Source organism: Haliaeetus leucocephalus, unplaced genomic scaffold, assembly GCF_000737465.1.
Source record: "Haliaeetus leucocephalus isolate CR32 unplaced genomic scaffold, Haliaeetus_leucocephalus-4.0 Scaffold556, whole genome shotgun sequence".
NCBI classification, from domain to species: domain Eukaryota; kingdom Metazoa; phylum Chordata; class Aves; order Accipitriformes; family Accipitridae; genus Haliaeetus; species Haliaeetus leucocephalus.
In genome coordinates this window covers 7,491,693-7,513,343 of record NW_010972992.1, presented here as the reverse complement: position 1 = coordinate 7,513,343, position 21,651 = coordinate 7,491,693, and the positions used below count along the sequence as shown (strand labels likewise).

At 41.7% G+C, this 21,651-nt stretch overlaps 1 protein-coding gene across 1 annotated transcript in view; it reads right to left on the bottom strand.

The window, feature by feature from the left end:
• SKI (SKI proto-oncogene) overlaps positions 1-21,651 on the bottom strand; it is a 115,795-nt gene that overhangs the window by 7,182 nt on the left and 86,962 nt on the right. Inside the window, exons 2-4 of the mRNA XM_010577465.1 lie at positions 3,631-3,756; positions 3,033-3,148; positions 994-1,268 (exon numbers count right to left, since the gene is read on the bottom strand). Coding sequence (XP_010575767.1) covers positions 994-1,268; positions 3,033-3,148; positions 3,631-3,756 — 517 coding nt within the window. The remainder of the gene's footprint in view (positions 1-993; positions 1,269-3,032; positions 3,149-3,630; positions 3,757-21,651) is intronic.

The window sequence follows — 21,651 nt, the reverse complement described above, 5'->3', positions numbered from 1 at the left end:
CATCGAAAATTAATAAAAAAATGTCTAAACCTACTGTACCTCAAAATATGCTGAGGCCCTTTTGCACAGAGGAGATACTCAATATTCAATGGAAAAAAAACGGGAGAAGGATAATACTCGTTTTACACTTCGATACTTGAAATGCGATGAAAACGCAAACCTGACTGACTGAAGGCACCAACTTACAATTTGCCTGAATTGTGACTTTGGAATTTATGTCACAAACAGTGTTTGCTCCATGGGGTGCGAAGAAACAGATTTCTTCAGGGAAACCTACATCATCCTGCTGTTTTCAGTGGGCAAAATTTCTTCTTTTTGCACGAACTGCACACACTGAGTAAGGACTGAACATACTGAGGGCAGCAGCAGAATTATTTAAGTGACATTAATGAGGTGATACCAGTGTCTTCCTCCGTCTTTTGCTGAGAGGCCCGATACCGGAATACTGTTCAAGAACGTACTGGCTCTTGATCTCTGCTTTCTGTATTCAACTCCATGGATGAAGTACTGAAAATGAGTGACCACGTTCTTTGTCTGACACAAAATTCCACACTTGCACGTGTGTGCGCTCTGGAATTTTTACGGGCTATTTGTGTGTATCCCACAAAGGCTTTTATAGAAGGCTCTTGATCAGATAGCAAACCATCGGTGTTTATGTGAACACCACATACATTTTGTCCTCTGCACAACATTTACCTGCTTTAATAAAAGACTCTGGGTTAGTGGACACCTGGGGTTTGTTCACGTGCTTCTTTTCGTCGATGCACGTTCCTCTCCCAGGAAAACCCCCCCCCCCCCCCCCCCCCCCCAACTTACATTTCATTCTTCATTTTCATTATTTATTAAGGTTGTATTTTTACATCCTGTTGAGGTATTAGGCTTCCATAATTATATTTAAAACACAACAGAAGTTAAACGGCTAACTCCTGTGGATTACTGAGGAAAATCCGGCACAAATAAAGCAAAATAAAGGCAGATAAAACTGTCACTTACATTCTTCCCTGGTTTCCACTTCAATTTCTGCTTCTGATTCCTTATCCTCCTCAGTGGCAGTAACAGTGGCCGCAACAGTGGCTGCTGCTTCTGGGATAGCTGTGTTCTCTGCAGCAAGTTTTCTTTTCCGCGGCTGGACAGTGCTGCTCAGTGGCTCACTGCTCCGTGATACTACTGTGGCACAGGGGGGGTTGCTCACAATTTTCTGTTGGGCTGGAGGTGCAAGTGCCACGTTGGGGGCCACAGCATTCTCAAAGCTTTTGTAGGAGTAAAAACTGGTTTAGAGGGGGAGGCAAAAGGAAGGAGAAAATAGTCATATTCTTGGCTTTAAAATGCTTCCCAATCCATGTGTTACACTGAAACTGCAAGGCACTTACTGGAATGACAGTGAAGTTCCATTGATTTACACCAGTTAAGAATCTGCCCATATATTTGCTTAGCGTTTTGCACTCATTTAAACATGGAGATGATTCATACAGCTAATCTCCACCCAGTTCAGAAGGGACGATATTCAAAGTGCCACATATTCTAAGAGCACCAAAGAGATGAGATCTCCCAGAGTCTAAATATTATAATGATGTTTCCTCATGATCTTCATGCATTATTGTTTTACCTAACTGCACGGTTTTACTTCTGTCTATCCACAAATGTTTTATAAACTTGGAGACAGCACTTCCTTAAGAAAGGCTACAGGAGCATATTCTTGTGTTTCTTTAGTTTTTGGACACAGCACGCATCTGAGTGCATGTATGGAAAATCACAGTTAAAAAAACCCCAACAAACCTATGTTAAAGGACAGTAATATTGTAACATCAAATACATAGAATTTTACAAAAAACGTAGCGAACACTGCCTTTGCAACATCATTCAGCATCTACTACATGGTGAATCTTCAGTTACATGTTAAAATTTCTCCTGAACCTGTTGAAGGTGGGTTTTTTCCCCCCCCCAAGACAAATTGGCCGAATTTCTCACAGGGATACCAAGGGCATACTCTTACACCAGTTTAGCCCTTCTCTCCATACCTAATTTAAAAGCCTCTTTAAAAGCAAGGATATATGCCAGTAGGCTTTTTTTCCTCTTTTTTTTTTTTTTTTTAAATCAATCCCCACAGCTTCTAAGAAACTTGTTCATAAGGGCAGCAAAATATGTTCTCTGTAACACTCCCTAATAACACCTGGCTACTTTAGTCAAACTTTCCAAAGAAATCATTACCCTTAGGCAGAAATCTGGCACAAGGATTTTTCAGACGGAACAGTTCCAGTCTGGCAAAGGAATGTATAATTGCCCTGACACTTTCGGTTCTAACTATGACACCAGTAGTCCCACCTATTGTGGGTGGTGACTCATTCTTGTACCAGTTTAATTATGTTTCTATCCAAGAGCAGAATCTGGCCTACAGCATCAGCTTTCTGATGGGTCTTACAAGCTGAGGAGTCTTCAGCAGGCTCGCCTGCCCAGTGTGCTCTACCACAACCCCTCCAGGACCACTGGCCATCAAGAGGGATGGGGTAGCCTGTGCTGTCCGTTCAGTCCTTCATCTTCCTTTGGTATTGTCAATAGAGGAGGCAGCATGCAGCTGTGTTGGCAACATGCTGACCGGCCAGTGTTACAGAGCTGCTGCAGTCACCAATTGGCAGTTGCCTGGAAATAGCTGGCTGGTCCCTGAGCACCTGCCCCTAAGAGAGTAACTCAGTCGTCCTTTAAACAGTGAAGCCCGAGAACTTCTGATGACTGTACCCCAAAATGATCATAAGTTCATAGAGGCAGCCTTCATTTCAGACTTTTATGGCATGTTTCACCTAAGAAAACCTGTTTAATGAATGCACAAAATATCAATACTTTTTTTTGTTTCCCTTCTGCGAATTAAAACACTGCAGCTGCAAATGCTTTTTAATCTGATACTAGTGGCCTGACTGACTGACTGAATTACAAAGCCACCAGTTAACAGTGCAAGGGAACAAACATAAAGCAACTTGCTGTCAAACAGATCGCCGCGGCTGCTAACCCCATTCTCCCTTCAGTTCACGTCTCCTTACCTGTCTCGGATCAATGCGGGAAGATGGGTTGAGAGCTCTTTCTCATTTGCTGATACAGCAGGGGACCAGGGCCGGAAAGCGGAGAGACGCTGACGGGGATGGACACAGCCAATACTCTGGGAAGGAGGGGAAAGGAAAATAAGTGAATACGAGCAATGGAGTGCTAGCGATGCTTTTCAGTACACTTTCTGTTACCTCTAAAACTACTCCCCCACTGGCCAGGACCTACTTACTTAGTAGATTCCACTGGAAGAGGTGAACTGTACTAATGTAAAACCTCACATTTTTTCTTTGCCAGTAAGTTATATGTAGTTTACAGAGGCCACAAAAGGCTCCTGAGTCTTGCAGGATTCTTGTACCTCAAAGGCATGAAGGAATTGCTTACTTCATTGGCACAATCAAAGTCAGTGAACACTGGAAGATGGCAAGGAAACTGGGAGGACTGTATAGCTCAATGTTTTCTAGGAAAAGGGTAGATATGTTACTAATTTAGAAAACCTGGGCAAGTTCTTTATCTCATTTTCTCTTCTGGTTTCAGCAGAGTGATGCTACATGCTAATTTGATCTCTCTCTTGATTACAAAATATTCAGCAGTCACCTTGTTAGATGAACTGGATAAGGACCGTAACCAACTGGACTGTTTTTCCTTCTCAGTAGAAGCTGGAGATTGGGAAGCAGAGTCATCTATTTTGGGCTTTTTGGAAGCAGGAGGATCTGAAGAGACCTGAAACAAAGACAGGCAGGAAAAATCAAAGACAGAATTACTCATTTTGCAATCAGCAAAATTTTGTGTTTAAAAGAAAGACAGACTGAGGTTTTTTTCTGCCTTTTTAAACCTAAGGACAAACAAAGGAGTGGAAACAAGGGACAGACACAAACTATGACATAATGGGGCTTCATTCCTTCATTTAAAATACTCCGACAAAGCGTAGATGGTGCAGGAGTATAGGCAGTAATATAAGTGAGACATTCACACCATGTTGCAGAGAACCATCGGCCTTTTATTATTTTTGTATGCAGAAAGGTAAGGTTTAATGTGGTTGCTGAACTGGAAAGATTATTTTAAACGAGAACAGAACAGACTTTGTTATTCTGTTTGCAGTGGTTGTTATGCCGATGACTTCACTACCCCACAGCTGCAGTGGATTCTGGGGGTGCTGCCAAGAGCTGCTTTGCCTTTTCCACAAGTGGCTCAGCTTGGCCCATAAATCATCCTCAAGCATAAGAAAGCCCTTTGGCAAGCAAAACCCCTTTCCTTCAACACTGTGAAGGAATAAAATTCCTATAGTCCCAGCGTGGCTTGCAAAAAAATTGGTAACTACTGGTTTAACTGGTGCACTGGGGATACCAGCTTGAAGGCTTGCCAGTACAAACACATCTATCAGCAGGGAGGGAGAAGGTTCTGGACCTTATGCTGCATCATGACTAGAAATAATAAGAGAAACACACCACCTCAGTTTCTATTCCTTTTGCTTGCTTTCTTTTTTTTTTTTTTTTTCCAATTCCAAACTCTCTACCTTTCCATATTCCCATTCAACCTGGTTCTAAGTAACGTGGCAGAACCATGCTGCAATAACTAGTAATCACTCGTATTTGCATTAAATTTTTTCATCCTTACACCTCGCTGTGATTTTTGTGGGCAAACAAGTATTTATACAGGTGTGTCTGTAAAACACAGGCACAGCAACATTTTGAGAGCCTGAAATGCTTCAAAACCAGGTCTATTTGCCAACGAAAGAAAGGCTCTTACTCGCCAGTGTCTTGTGTTCTGAAAATCTGTCCCCTTCAAGGCATCTTAAATTGGCAACTTAGAGACTGCTTCTCCAAATGCTTATTCACTCCTGAAAATTGTGATCTAAATGACTTCACCTGAAGAGTCCACGAGGCACTGAAAGCAGTACTGTTAAAATGCACTCCTCCAGACTCCCGACTGACTTCCAGGCAAACCCAACAGCTATGTAACTAGAGCAATGCCATCCCTTTTGCACACCTTAATTAGGACGAAATTATGACCTCATGTCCATGAACAGTCTACTACTTTCATGGAAGCAGGGCAGTAGTGTGGAACTATGGCTCAAGCCGATGACTATCTAGCTAATGCCAGTTCATCTGGCAGCACGCACCACTCTTACCACTTCTACAGCCCAGTGCGCATAGTAACGTAATCAAACCAAGTCTGGAGGTTTTAGTTAAACATTCCTTGGCACTCTGGAGCTTGGGGCAGCCTTCCATACGCAGCAGATGAAGAAGAACGACATGGGTGTGTATATGTGTAACCCCGAGTACAAAATTAGCCCGTGCCAGTGCCAAATGCCAGCTTCAATGGATTTGCAGAGGATTCTTTCGGCGCAGCTTCAGGCTTCCCTAGGGCTGACTCTTGTAGTGGCGATGGCGTGGTCCCTCCCATCTAACTCAACTAAGAAAAGGCATTTCTAAACACTTTTTGTAGAAAACGCAGGACAATGCATTGGAAAAGATTTGTTTTTGCTTTCAGAGATGCTGTCTGTGCAGAATTAGTGACAGCATTAGAAAGGTATTTGGCAAGTGACTACTGATCCCAACCCTATCCACTGGGGATGGTGAGCTGTGTGGGGAGGGGAACTTGGGGTGGAGGGTGGGGAGGAAGGGGGGCTTGGAATGAAAAAGGCAACAGGTGGCAAGACTCAGCATGGAAACCCGTTCCTCCCCCCGACCATCCGCGCTCTGCTGTCTGCAGAACATTCTGTTCAGGCAGGCGTGGAGATGGCCATCCTGGGCCCGGTTCCCCCTCCGCCGCACTCCTCACACAGCCGGAGTGGGATCAGTACCACGGGTCACGCGTAAAAAAAATCAGCTTCGGGAAAAGGAGAGCAAGTGTCAGGTTTTAGAAGGGTTGGAGGACAGATATTTCAATAGAACAAGCTCATTTGCATTTTTAAAGAAATCGTGTCTTATCTCCAGCTTTCTCCACTGTCCCCCTTCTTTCCCCTTTAAAACAAGGCTGACACCAACGATCAGGAGGGCTCTGAGCACACAACATTTCAGTGGACCTGGGAAATGATGCTTAACCTTTTGTTGCCAGGAGCGAGTATTGATCTGCTAGAAAAAACCAGCAGTAAACAAGGTGTGTGCATGGAGGAAAACCAGGTTTGCCTTCCCCACAGAGAGATGCAAATGGAGTGAAAAAAAGGGGAGACAAAAGCAGGTGCTATGTGGGGCGTGCAGATTTTTCTAACTTCAAGTCACCTCCCGTCACAGGACTTCAGTATTCCTAACAAGCTAGTGCTGTCTAATGTGGTAAAGCACTTCAGCTGGACTCAAAAAAAAAAAGGACTGCTGCCAACGTAATTCTTGAACTGCTGTGATCACCTCCGCCAGTTTTCTTTCCATCCACTATCCCATTTTGTTTACACAGATCATCTGCTGGTTGAGGCAGGAATTGCCTCTCGGTACATGCTTTAAAAAACCCACCATGCCTTCAGGTTCCATTTTAACAATGGAAAAATGTAATAGTTCTAGTAGTTTCCCACCTGGTCTATGAAATACTGAGGCACTACACGTTGCTATTAGTCAAGAAACGGAGGTTCATCTCTGAAACTCATGAAACACAAGGTTTCTGACTACAACCTGTAGTCATTTGATTAAACTTTTGCTCTTGTGTATTTTTATCTGCTTGGACATCCCACTGAAAACACTTTCATACCCCTCCACAGAAATACTGTGGCTGTGTCATGAACTCATCAAAAATTCCATCTATAAATATCCAAAGCAGGTCAGTAATGTACTGTACTGCACTTCCCTTGTTTTGTGCAGCCTTCTGACGCTGAAAGAGGCAGAAGCAAATTTGCTCACAACTATAGGAAGATACTTAGATGTGGAACAAGACTAGATACTGAACACAAAATCGTCGCTTCATATGACTCACCGATTACATCCCACTCTAGGACAGATTCCAGGCAACAACATACCCCACTCTGACACTTCCATCCCAGCCACAGCAGCCAGCAAACCTTGGTATTGGCTCAAATATGGATGATTTTATTTCATTTTCTCTCTTTGCCAAATAATGAAACATACAAAGTTGCAAAAGAAATACTGAAAATCTGATGTAACTTTTTTGCCATCTTCATGAACAACTTACGAAAAACTTGAACCCAAACCCTAGAAGACTGAAATAAATATTTCCTTATTTCCTATTCAGTTTTTCTTCCATTGCAGGCAACTTAATAATCTGTTGTCAAATAGGCTTTGCGCTAGGCAAAGCGATTTGTTAATAAACATTTTCTCCAATCCACAGATGTAAGAAACTTCATGATACAAAGTGGGCCCAGAAATGCTACGTGAACCATTTACTTAAGCTTTTGGACTGTTGTTTTCTGAAGCAATTAATTTTTGAGGAAAAACCGATACAGAAAGATTTATAAAACTACCAAAAAAAAAGATTTCAAAAGTACATTCCAAAGGGAAATTTGGGCATGTGAACTTTAATGTCAGCCATTTTAAGGCAAACTGAAATTACGCGGCCCAATTTGGCCTGTAGCCAACCAGGGCCACATTTGACATGTCAGATCAAATTTTCTACTTCAATTAAGTATTACAGTAACAAACCATGAGACCAGTAGAAAGAATTTTTGACCCTCTCCTTCTCAAAAAGACAAGCCTTCCCCAGTGCTCTGTACCATGAACAGAACCAGCAGACCAAGCAGTACCAGATCAGCACCATACATCAATGTTACTTTTCGTTGCAACATAGAATTGAAAACAGACCCAGAAAAAATTCCTAAATGTTAAGATTTGGGAGTGCTCACGGATATGATTCTTGGTGCCCGAGGATCTACCAAAAGACGTTTCCTGAAGCAATTCACTTTCTTTACCCTACCTTATTTCCAACACCAGGACACTGGGCTGAGTAGATGACTTTTGCTCTCTCCTCATTCTTTGCTCCGCTGCACCAAACAATGACTCCTGTATCTTCACGACACTCTGTGATGTGAGCAGCTATCCACTAGGGGATAAGCTAAGACCACTACAAACAGGACAGCACTCCCTTTTGGAAGGACAGAACACTAGTACAGGCCAAACCCTGCAAAATGGTAAAGTCAATGGAACTGCAACTGGTCTTGCACAACTGACAGTCTAGGCCTACGTAAAGGCATGTATTGCATGCGCTTCGGTCTTGTGTAAAAAACCAGCCAGCACTACTGAACAGGGCTAAAACTCAGTGCAACCCCATGTTCACGAGACACCAAGGACCCTGTTAAAAATCCTTCAAACTTCATCGTGCTCTTCGTCAACCCAGATCTTGCTATGTTGCTCAGCTAAATGTAATGTAATAGCAATGTAAACTGTGTAGCCATGCATGTGCTAGTGAAAAATAGGCTTCTTTTGCCTTGTTAAGAGTGGAAAACATTAGGTGAAAGGAGTTGAAAATATTTAAGAGGCCTCCTTGTCTGTGGAACTTTTAGCTTACAAATGGACCTTCAGAAAAGCAGCCCACGCTCCAAAATTCTGATCTATCTTCTGCCGATAAAAGCTCCCCATAACTGGGTCTAAGTTTGGCATCAAATTCCAAAACCTTATTGAAAACACAGCTCTCTCTTAAAAAAGGGTAATGGCATATGATTATGTGTGTTCATAACCTTTCCCAGGCTAGGTGTGAATGCATTTCCACTATGTGTGGTGAAGGATACGAGTGAAAGAATAAAAACTCCAGGCTTCTCTGCTCTTCAAATTCAGTGATGCAGTGCCAGCCTGGTGTTGTAGTGGCTATTATTGCAGCTTTGAGAACATCTGACAGGCTGGGAGCAGGTGCAGTGACCCACACTGCATGGGGCGACCGATTCATCTCTGCGTAGAAGCGAGACAGTTAAAGGGACAGAGCATGCTCTGTGCAGATACTCTGATGAGGCTGGGGAATCTGTCCCTTCGCCCAGTCCACTCCTTTTAAAGATGGATTGGAAATGCGGGTACCATACCAGCAGACATCGCTGCATCCTACATGGCACTTTTAGAAATGAAAGATTTAATGCCCCCAAAAGCTATCGAGCTATCCCAATACACAGAAATCTGTATTTCAGTTTCTTGAAAAAATTAATAGGGAAAATACTGGGAGGCTGAAGAATTCAATTTCATACTCCTAACTCCGGTGTAAATCAGAAACGTCTCCATTGAAAACTCGGCAGCTAGAAAACCATGTATAACCAGAATAGGCAGAAGAAAAAAAACAAAGGGCCGTAAAATCTATAGTTAGCAAACTATCGTCTTGTTCAAGCTATTGCTTCTGCTGCTAGTTCATGCAAAGAGCTGAGTTCGGTTACACCATGAGAAAGGGTGGGGCTTCCTGTCTCATCTGATACTCTGTCTGGGTGTGAAAATTAAGCAGCTTTCTCATTAGGGGCACAAACCACAAGACCAGACGCCGGTCTGATGTAAGCATGGAGAAACCCCAGAGAGAGAGAGACGACTTGGGTTCAAAATGTGTCAGACATCAGAAGATAAAAATACATTGAAAGAACAAAAAGCCGATAGTGAGCACATTTTACCACTAGCATCAACTGCTCATGTTGGCGTTCAGTGCTGAAGCTGCTGCAGGAGTACAGCACCACAGGCACCACTGGTCTGTACTTGGGGTTCACCAAGGGTCCACTGGGTGAGCAGGGTCTTCCCACTAACTTAGTGAGCTTTTGATTAAAAATTATCTGGTTGTTACCTAAGGTGTTTTTCCCGTTAAAAACTATCACCTGACCACCTCAGCTCACTTTTACTCATTTACTCCAAGGGAATCTGGAATTTAGGCAAACACCGAAAACAGCAGCTGTCCTACAGAGAGTGGTAAAGGTGTGAGACCCTACTGGCAATGAACACATCTGCACCGCAGGCCATGGAAATTCTGAAAGACTAGCCTACCATCTATTCTCAATAAAACTTTCCTCCTTAGGTAAACTGGATAGGAAAGATGATTTTGTAGAGGACACAGGGGTGGAACACACAAACAGAAGAGGGCTTGTGACTCCAAGTTTTGCTACTGATTGATTTATAAGATCCTAAGCCTGATTTCCACTACCCTCCCCTCGGAAACTAACACTAATTCCGTTCTACTTCAAAAGACATGTCAAGAATAAAACCCTCTGATAGACCCTACAGATACACCAGTAAAATGTTACAAAAGTCCCTGAAAATTTTCACCTCTTTCAATTTACGGATACCAAAAGTTTTCCAGAGCAGCGAAGAGCCATCCCTAGCAAATTCATGCCAGCCAGCAAACAGGCTTGTTTTTCTTAGCTACTTTATACAGACCCATCTGTTAGGTCCTTGCTGGGTTACAAGGAATGAACTGGACAGGTACACATCTTATTGGGAAAGCTCAGCATCATTTTAACATACTCAGGGAAGTCAAGGACCACATGGGAGTTCAGTCAACGCTCCTTCTCACCTTTCTGAGGTGTTCCTCTATGTCAGAATTTACGCTGGACGGATGGCATTTTCAAAAGCTCCTAAGCTCTACCAGAGCAAAAGCACATTAAAAGCCAGGAGGAGTCACGCTACTGAGATGCTCTATTTATTCTCCAGGTTTTGCCAAGCTTATTTCACCAACACTAGCTCGCTCTTGAGAATAAACTTATCCAATAGCAAAAAAACCCCGATACACAGTGAAAAAGATGGATTGAAACTACCTTTCCAGGCAACTGCACTGCATTCATTTATGGCATCTGCAAGTGAAGCATATGAGAATGCTGCTAGTGCTTCTTATTTGACTTGGCAACTTAACTGTTAACCATTACTGGGACAAGGCTTTAAATACTTTATTAACATCTCCTTGCAGGAAAGGCACTACAAAAAGTGAAATGTTGGGAGTCGAAGCACAGCAAGGGAACAAAAAATTGTACAGATTACTACTCTCATTACCTGCACAACTATTCAATAAAATAAACCAAGTATGAGAAGCTCTGAAAGCATCTTTGTACAGGAATTGATGGCTATTCTTGCTCAGGGATGAAAAGCAGATCTAAGCAACTACCCCAATCTCTGCATTTCATGCTACTAGTAATGCCTGAAGAGCCCCAGGAAAGTCTCCAGAAAATATTTGCATAGACCGTTGCTGAGAAATCAGAGTATATGAGTTCTGTTCCTACTCCATCAAGAGCGCATTGAGTAATACAAGTGGGAACTGAAAGACAGAACTTTTAGGTCCAATTCTAAATGGCTTTACTTGTTCACGTGGGTGACCACGGACCAGTTACTTAAAACTCAGGTGACCTGTAGATATAAAACGGGTAATATTACTTACCCATTTTTAAAGGGTGCTATGAGGTTTATCTTCTACTTTTACTTGGAAGAAAAGGATGCAAAGTCTTATTTTAAGCACAATGAAGTCACGGCACTATGTGATAACTCTTCCTCTAGTAGTACCCATGTAATTCTTTTCTTCAGAGCCCTAAGACTGGTTCAGGCTCCTGCTGGCATCGTGATGGTGTTACGTTGCACAGCCTTGTAAAATGGCATTGCAGAAGAAAGGTACCTTTACCAGTGACAAGTATTCAAAGCTACTTCTGGAGGTTACCAAGATGACAATTCCTGAACTTGGGAACTGAACTTAGAATTGAGATCGGAGTGCTCTCTGTGCTTCTCTGGTTGTCTTAAGACTTCTTTCAGGTTTCTAGTTAAGATCAAAACTAAAAAATGCAAAATGAGAGGTATCTTCAATGTGGGGAAAAGGGCCCTTTATTTGCATCCTTTAAGCCTTCACAAGCGTGTCAACTGATGGATAGAACACTTGCTTCCTAAAGCCTCTTTGTGACGTGGTCCAGAAATGATTAATAAGGTATTAGAGGTCTTTATAAGGACTGCACTATCACGTGGATTAAAAAAATAAATATATTCAGCTACAGATTGAAAGCTATGAAGGGTTGTCTTGATAATGAAAAAAGCTAAAAATAATGCTGTTCTATGGAGCTGTAAGAAGATTTACTGCTTGTCTACTGTATATATTTAAAAGAGAAAAAAACTACCACATTGCAGTGTCAGTTCTAGTGAGTGTATGTAGCATTTGTTTTATTTTTCTTTTTTACAATTTTGGTTTCATTGGGCAGGAGTCCAGACTTTCCATCTTCCCATTTTTCACTGCTCTGGTGGAAGCATAAGTACTCATTTTACCCTGTCATTTTGGGACGTGTGATTACGGGAAGTATTTGCTTTCTATTCTTGCCTTCACAGCACACATGCTGGCTGCCAGTGTGTCCCCCAAGTCTGACCTGTGGGGAATCTTCACAAACCACAGTTGAGAGTGCTTTGGAGAGCGCCTGTTATACACAGGCATGAAAAGGAGTTGTGAAAAAAAACCTCACGGGAACTAACCTGCTCTCCCTTCCTATCGATGAGCCTACAAGGACTCACTTTGTCTCTTCCTGAGACGGGATCTTCTGGTTGGGCAAAGGCTTCATTTTACTTCACTGATAGCAACGGAAACGCAACCCCCCAGCTAGTCTAAAAGAATGCTATGTAAAGCAGTAATGTCTTAGTCATATGGTAGTATAGGAAGTTCATCTTAAAAAATTGGGAACTGAGTTTTTCTCACACCTGTGCAACAATCTTTAATTTCTATGGCATCACATCCAAAATTTACAACAGAAGTAGTGAAAAGGACTGGACTATTTTATTTCCGACACTATCTCAGTTTAAAGCAAATTCCTACAGAGTACCCTTTGATGAATTCATTTTGTAAAGGCAAATTTAAATTATTTTTCTAGAACACTCTACATAGCCCCTGGCATAAGTCATCATACATTTTCAAAGCTTCTTGGCTAGCATAAAAGAAAGAAAAAAAGTTTTCTCTCCTGTCTCAACATTACTTTCCCTTTATTCTTTTAGTATAAAAATGAGGCCAGATCACATCTGATGACTGCACTTATCCTAAGGAGCAAACAGTAAGGCATTTCTAGTAAGCTGTGGTATAGCAAAACCAGCAACAACCTCCCGGGTAAAGCCCAGATCCAGAAACTTGCTTTTGAAATGGAGGGAGGAAATGCAAATAATCTCACCACTTTTCTATTTCCCAAAGATTGGCAAGCCTTCTGGGATTCTTCTGGGCCACTGGAGACTTTATTGCAACTTGCTAACTTTTTCCTCAGTTCAGTATTAGTGAAGTTTGGTTAGCGTGAAGATGCAGCTAGTGCTACCTGCAAACTTGCATTGAGAAAAAATCCTCAGCCAGTTCAACTAGCTGCTTAAACCCTGATCTCAACAATTGCTCTTTTATTTCACTGTTCTGCTCGTACATCTATCATATAAAACTACTCTTTGATATAGATCTGATCCTGTAAGTCCTTAAAACTCTCCAAATCTTCTGCAAACACTGACTTTTTAATAGCCATTCTTCCGGTCTCAAAATTCTACGAATCTTCAGTAGTTGCTCAACAAAATCGGTATTTCCCATTCAGAGTGATTCTGCTTCTCTGACTCTTCTAGTTGAAATCCCTCTGCTATGGGCAAGCATTAGAAGCACAAAACCATTGTGGTATGATACCCACTGCACAGATGGGAAAACTGAAGTAAGCCAGAAACAAAGTAAAAGCCATGTATGAATGTGGCTGTCAGCTATCTCAGTGTTAAATCCCTCAAATAAAGTACCCCCCGATCTTTTTATTTTTCTTTTAAAGAAACATCTGAAAAGACAGCTGATTATTTGTTACACGACGTACTCGCGTTTTGGATCTTGGCTGATGCAACTGGATGTCTCTTTTCCATTGGCTAAGAGTCTGTTTTGCCCTTCCAGTGGAAACTAAAAGTTACAGCTTGAAAAGAATTCCCTGCCCTGTGGTTTAAAACAAAACAAAACAAAAAAGTTCAACTCACACTTCCCACTGGTTGAGTAGAGCCATGATCGAGACCAGTATAAACCAGGTCAGAGGGGCTAAGAAGAAAGAATGGCCCCTTTTCCTCTGGTCGTTTTTACTGGCAACAGTTGCCTGGGAACTCTCTGATGCCCTGTCAATATGAAGGGAAGGAGAGCAGGACTGACTGAGGAAAACAAATGAAGCAGGCATATGCGCCTGCACACACACGTGCATGGGTGTGCCAGGAAAACAGAAAGCAGGTTTGGCAGTTGGAAGGAACTAAGGGCTCAGCTCCTCTTGTAACTGAAGCTGAGGAAGTTATGCCATCAGATTCAGCAAGGAAAAATCAAAATTTCATCTAGGAACAGATTTGCTTTGCCCAAACTTTGCTGAATTGTTTGTGGGGGTCATGGTTCTGGTAATTAAAAAGCCATTTGCGGACAAAATTTTCTCCTCACATTTTCTTTGAAATGAAACCAGGCTCTCTTGCTGTAACTGCACTAAAGTTCCAGCTTCAAACTCTCTCCAAGGCATCAGTTCCTGTACTGTGGAGACATGTCCACTCTGCCAGCCAAGAATCTCGTTTTAGTTTCAAATGTTACATAAAAGGACGAGTACTCCCCTTGTGATTTCCACTAATACCAGCTCTCTACCAGGCATGGTATTCTTCTCCAAGTACCAACTAATGCATAATGAACTTCAGCAACCAGACAGTTCATGAAGCCAGCAAAGGGGAGAGTGGGCTCTAAATTGATGGAAAGCAGATGTGTCTTTTGGTGCTGTTTTGTTGAACTCTCCTGCAGTACCTGGGCAGACAGCTGCCAAACTCTAGACTGCCCTGATTTGGGTTCTTCCCCAACTCCTCGTGTGCCTGCAGAGCTCCCTAGGGCACAGAATCCGCCCCTGATTCAACATGGTGATGCAACTAAAAAGCTACCAGCACCCTACCTTTTTTTTTTTTTTTTTTTTTAAAAGGACAGGCATTTGTTAAGAGACCTTTTTGCTCTTCAGAACGTCTTCCTCTTGGGTTCATCTGACTTTCTCTCTCTTACTTTAGCCTCTTTCCCAAGCACAAGCCATACTCACAGGTTTCATGACTATTAGGGTGACACATTATTTTACCACTGCAGTTACTAAGTCCCATCCTGCTAGAATCTGGTGTCTTCACAGCACATTGGCTTCTCCCAGACAAGCCCAAGAACTGTGCATGTCTGAAGCCACAACACCTCCAGTGCAGTTAACAATCACAATGGTGAGCTGTCAGGGCAACTGTCTCCCATCTATAGCCTTCTGTGCCAAAACTTCATTAGGCACCTCGATGTTAAGCCAAAACCCTACCACTCTTACAGCAGTGCACATCAGGCAAAAATACAATCAAGATCACATTGGATCAACTTTATGGATAGTTACCAGATCTATGGTTTCTTGAATAATTTTGTATATTTAATTGGCTGTGCATTTTTTAAGACAAAGCTCAAAGGTCTGTGTTTAGTTTTAAATTGGAGTAACTATGGGAGGAAAAGAAAATAGCACATAAAATAGCAAAGTCAATAGGCAGTGTATATTTAACAATCTCTCACAATTCAGTTGAAAAAAAAAAAAAGGCCTTCAGTCCTTGCCCCACTCTTCCTCTCAACACCTAACTTGCATAGCAAATACAACCCCCACTCATCTGTACCGTGATCTATACTTACCTGAATTTATTTATAGGGCTCTTTCTGAAAACCTGCTCTGCATCCCCACTGTTCTACTTAATGAAAATGCATTTTATCAGTAGATCTAGTTTGGTTGTAGTGTCATTTTGGTAATCAACAATACACTGGAATGAAAACTCTATTAAACAATTGGGATCCTCAAGGCTGCAGAAAGGCAGCACCGTCCTAGGGCTGCCGTACATTTCTTTTTCACTTGTATTTAATTTACTTGAAATGACTACGGGAAAGCTTGAGGCTATTCTAGAAGATACGGTCTACATGTCTCATGACAGGACTGGGAGCCAGGCTTTTTGCTCTGAAGCCCAAGTACAACGAGGTATAGGGAAACAATAGCAATTAGCTCAAATATATTCAAAAAGTCACTGACTGAGTGACAGCAGATGCATCACCAGTGAGTCTGAATTTTCTGTTCTAACCAATGGACAGTGCAGTTTTTAAACCCAAGACTGCTTTAAATACATATCGGTGAAAGTATACTGTCAATACATTGATTGCGGATTAATAGTTACAAATCCTGTTAAGGTTAAAGGACAGTGCAATGGAAAACCCCTAGTCCTAGTGAAACGAAATGGTGTAAGGCCTCAGTTATCCATCCCGTTCTAACGGAAACTACCACCTTGAGTCTTTTTATCAAAAGATTACTACATTTTTGACTGAAGGAGAAGAGTAGTAACCATATAGTTATTTTAGGTGCCAATAGCTTTAAGTAAGGTACTGAGCAAATTTAATATCATTAAAAGGAACTTATTTTTCCTTCCTATCTTTTCAGCCAAGGCAGGCCATTTCTGTAAGAACACACTTTTTGAGGAGTAACTTCTCACCACCCATATATAGAAGACAGGAAAAACCTAAATTCTTTGCTTACAAAATGTTTTGAAAGCTACAGACAGGCAGATGCTTCCTTAAACACCCGACAACTAACGTGCTCTACAATTCTGAGAAAGCCACAAGAAGCTCATCTACTTTAAGTAACAGTTATTACTTCTGAAACCTCCCCAGAGCTCTAAGGATAAAGGCAGACAACCAATTACAGTCTTAGACTTTCAAAGCTTATTTTGCTGCCTTTAGAAATAAGCATCACATGCTCTTTCCACCAGATGCTGAGTTAAGGGTGGGGGTGGAGGTGGTTTAAGAGGGGAGGGAGAGAGGAGGAGGAATGGAGGGGAGGAGAGGGCGCTTTAAGTATACTCTTTCCGGCAAACCCATGCAGCAAATCAGTCCTCCTCTGTCAGAAAGGGTTTGCTTTGGAAGAACCTGTGAGTGACTTGTCTAAATAGAACTAATTTTAGCTAGGACATTTACCATGCAGGAGTGATACACTTCGAAAAGGACTTTTGTCCTTCAAAAGGGCTAGTAACATTGAGAAAAGAGAAACATTTGCAACAGTTACAAAAAAAAAAAAAATTACTGAGCATAATTGCCCCCTACACTGGGACGATTGACATGAACACCAATACTAAAGCAGCAGCCTTTAGCAAATTGTCTCATTCAATACACAACGCTTTGACAAAAACCCCACCCATTTTTCTTTTTTTCTCCAACATAAACTCACCTTTTGACTACAGATAAGAGATCCAAGAAGAAATGCCCACAGAATGTATGTGAATAGGTATAAAGAGAGATGCACAACATCATTTCAAAAAAACTACTTTGTATAACATAAAATGAGGCAGCAAAAGATAATTTGAAGGGAAAAATGGAAGGGGAATGTGATGGACAGGAGGGGGAAATCTGGGACACTACAAGAAGGCTTTCAGTTCTTGTATAACGTGATAGATTTTAAGCCTTTAGGGGGAGAACTGGCTAAGCAATATTACAGTGCAGCGTGACTGCCCAGCCACATGGGTTGTGTCTGCTACAACTCTATTAATAGGAGAGAAGATTAGAGAGGTTTGACTATATACAGTCTATATCTACCAATATAAGTCCTGCTTTGTCTCCCCGCTGCATTTCTTCTCATTGCCACAGAGTCTCCTAGGGATGTTAGAACGTGAACAGCACCCCAAAAGGGCCCACTGGAGCAAACTGCCACACAAGACTGGATCTTGCTCAGTTGAGGTATTTGCTGGCCCCAATTCATCCTTCATATCTGACAAGGCATTCAAACTTTTGTTCACATCTATTCAAAATTAATAGGCTTTGAATGCAGATTTAGCTTTTAGTACTTAAGTGAATTGCAGAATTTAGGCCTCCATTGGTATATGTATAATGAGTTATGTTTGTCATGCCCAAATAATAAATACGAACACCCACCGGGCATGACATGTACTGGTTTTTTGCTCTTACTTCTCACTTTCTTGTTACAATGCGAGTTCTATTCCACATCCCCATTCTGTGTGTGTAATGTGCCTGACCCCTATAAAGATGGTCAAATAAATATCTGGTGACCTCACAAGTATGAAAATAAGCTTATTTGAAAGAAAAAGTATATCTTCAGGGGGTTTGGCAGTAACTTTCAATTATTTTTAATTGCCTGGAAAATTAAAGTAAGAAAATAGTGCGGTATAAATGTTAGGGCACATTATTAAGCCGTTTTCATAATATCTTAGCCATAAGCTTAATAGACAAAAAGATTTTTTCTAAGCCTCGGTCATCTGTTCAATATGAATGGACTGTCTGTTCCCATACTTCCTCAAGGGGTAACTGAACTGAAATATTCTGTGATAGAAACCAGATTCACTTTGACCTGGTAGGCAACAAGAACTCCACAGAACCTTCAAAATTTGGGTTTAATTACAAACCACCATGGAGTCTGGACTGCAGCCTGAGATCAGAAATACAAAGAAAGGAGTTGAGAGAAAGTTTGGAGCTATTAACACCAACTTCCCTTCCCCCACTTTTCTTCTCTTAAACCATGGGATGGATTTTTTTCTTATTATTGTCAACACAACTGACTTACAAACTGCAAAGTAAGCAAGATTTCCAAGGTAATAGCCTAAGTCTGCCTTCCTTTCTTCTTGTGGAATCACACTATCACAACACCGACACTGCATCAAATGCATCATGGGAATCAGCACAGAATTTAAATTCAGCCCTGGTATCGTGATGGCTTCAAAGTCTCATATTTTATTTTCTGCTTTTGTCTGAAACCTTGAAGCCTCAAAACCAGTTGTGAATTGAACTTTTCTAATGAAGCCTATAATGCAGTGACTGAAACACACAAGACTTCAAGAAGTAACGTAGGTTAAAAACCATCACGAGCGGCCTAGCCAAAACGAAGCAAGCAAAACCTTACATAAGCATAGGTTTGTGGCCTTCCATATTCCGTGCAGAGTAGAAAAGCGCTGTATTTTTGCCAAAGTTGTGGTAGAAATTAGCAATAAATGCCTGACCCAGAAGTCTTGGATCAAGGAACAGTCTGAATTCAGGCCCTCACTCCATGAAGGCAAACACCGTAACATCAGTATGAGCAGAAGGAAGCAGATCAGACCTGTGCAAAGGGAACATAACTGCTCAGTAACACAAATAGTTTCACAGGGTCTGCATTTCAATGCTGTTTTCATACATCCAGCATTCAACAAATTAAAAAAATCAAACCCCAAAATCAGGGAAAGAGATGGTGTGTATCCATCTAGAACAGGGACAGGAAATCTCTGTCTAATGACAGAAGCTGAAGTGAGGGTGGATCACGCACAGAAGGAAACTTAATAACCACAGGCTGAGTCCTGTAGAGGAAATTGTGATAACATAGATGAAGGGCTTAAATCTGTGGGGTGGCACGAGAAATGTCAAATATCTGCATTCAGACACATGCTCCCTTGCTTCTGGAAGGAAGGAAGGAAGGAAGGATAAAAACTACCGGTCATTTTCAAGAGGACAAATTTGGGCACGAGGTCCTGTGCTGTTGGTCTTTGCAGTACTACTGTGTATTTCTGGACAATTCAGTAGGTACGTGCACCACATATACCAGACTAAGGCATTCACTTAGATGCCTGCACTTGCTGTATACACATTTATTGTTACTACAGAGAGACAAGGATGAAGACCAGGAAGATGACTGGGTCGAACAATGGCCTGACATCTTCCAAAAAGGACTAAAACCATTTTGCTTTTTGCAAAGAGAAATTCCTTCTCTTCTGTCGCTCTGGAAGACGATTTTCTTTCTTCTCTCTCTACAATCTTGCCATGAACACCACCACCCCCCCAAAGGGAACAAGTCCATAAAAGACTACTTGCTGTGTAACCTTCATAAATCTGACTTAAATGCAGCAGGTAACACACTAATAATGAAAATCCAAGCAAACAATCTATTCCAGTGTCACTCATCATGCCAGCACAATCGGTCACATCAGACACGAAGAATCAAACAACAATGCAGTCCTCCAGTACTGGAAGATGGGTAGTCCTATGGTTTGCTTTGATCTTTGAAGTTCCCCACGAGGCTAATTTAACCTATCTTACACTGACACAGCTTTACTTGGGTTAAAGGATGTATAAAAGAATCACAAAACTGTGAGAATAAACTGGCATAAGGACTTCACATATTTGCGAGCCACCATACACTGAAGTGTCTTGTTGCACTGAAACACCAAAAGAAAAAAACGCACAACTCAAATATGAAAGAAAAATCCGAAATTAAACTGACCACCCATTCACTTGTGCAACCCAACATAAAATGGAGAGCCTGGACAAAGTCATGGTTCAGATGCTACTGTTAAAAGGTGGCATTGGGGGTGAAAAGATGTTCCAACTAATACTTTTTATTTATTCCCTGCTTAACCATGAGACTATATGTCAGCAGTTCCAATCCCTGAATCTTTATCCATCTCATATTAAGGATCTCTCTGTTCCATTTTTCTGAGATTGGACATAAAAAACCCCCAGGTTAACTTGAAGGTTTAATGGAATATACCTATGTCAGTTGAAGCCTAAGACCTGCACTGGAAATAGAGCAACAAAATATTACACTGATCACTATCCGAGCTGGACAAGGTGTGTAGCTGGCTGGCTGGCTCAAAATCATTCATCTCTCTGTGGAAGGCACCAGCCTGGCAGAAGGAGGCCTGAGAAGGTAATGTATTGTGCAGAAATCAAGCAAAAGTGGACAAGATGGGTTTGGTGGAGGGATGACTCCAGACAGGGTAGATTTTTGTCTCCCAAAGGAAAAAAAAAAAACAAAAACCAGCCTGCTGGTATAAGTGCACCCTCTTGTCTATGGTGTAAATTTAGCTTAGAAAGCATGAATCAGAGGGAAGTTGACATTTCACCTAAAGAAACACTACCAAGGCTGAGAAAAATAAAAGTTCATCTCAAGGAGAATCTTGTCAGACAACAATGGGAACAAAAATTATCACCTTTAGGTAGATATAAAACTAAACTTATCTGGTGCAACAGCCAAAAGCTTCAAGGGCCTTGAACACATTAAGGCAAAAATCCTTTGCAGTCACCTAAGCTCTCCCATACATGTGGCTTGAGGATTATTTTCCAAGAAATTTGGGCAGGTTCTCCCAACGATGATACCAAGACTTCTGCTTAAGAGGGAAAAGAACCGAACTATGCTGCAAATTCACCACCTCTGCTAAACTCTCTCTGCTAAACCTGCAATCCTGTTCTCAACAAGGCCAAGTTTAGTCAACTTCCACAAGAAACAGGCTGAGCCATTACTGTATGGAAACAAAACCCTGCAAATGGAACAGGGAATGGAGGTAAAGCAGCAGATTACAGGAGGAGGGAAGGAAAAGTTATTTGAAATACCAAATAGAATCCCAAACTTTTATTAAAGAATACTGATTAATTTTGTGGGAGAGAATTTTATCATTTCAACTGCTGCTGCTGAAGTGGGAGGAAGGAACTGTGGGAAACCAGGCAAATAATGCCTGGCTCAGCTGTTCAGGGTAGCAGCTGTCCCAAAATCCTCATTGGAGGGAACAAGCCAGGAGGTCATGGAAGTCATGATTATTTGGAATGAAGAGGGGAAACAATAGGTTGGGGCCCTCTGTCTTCTTGCCTTTCTCATGTCTTTTGTTAGCTGTTGCCTTCCCAGAATAGCTGGCTGGCTGTATTCTAGGCAGATCTGGGTTTGTTTTTGTCCAGGCCTTTTCTTCCCTGCAGCTTCATAATAAAAAAAAAAAAAAAAAAAAACACCTAACCCCA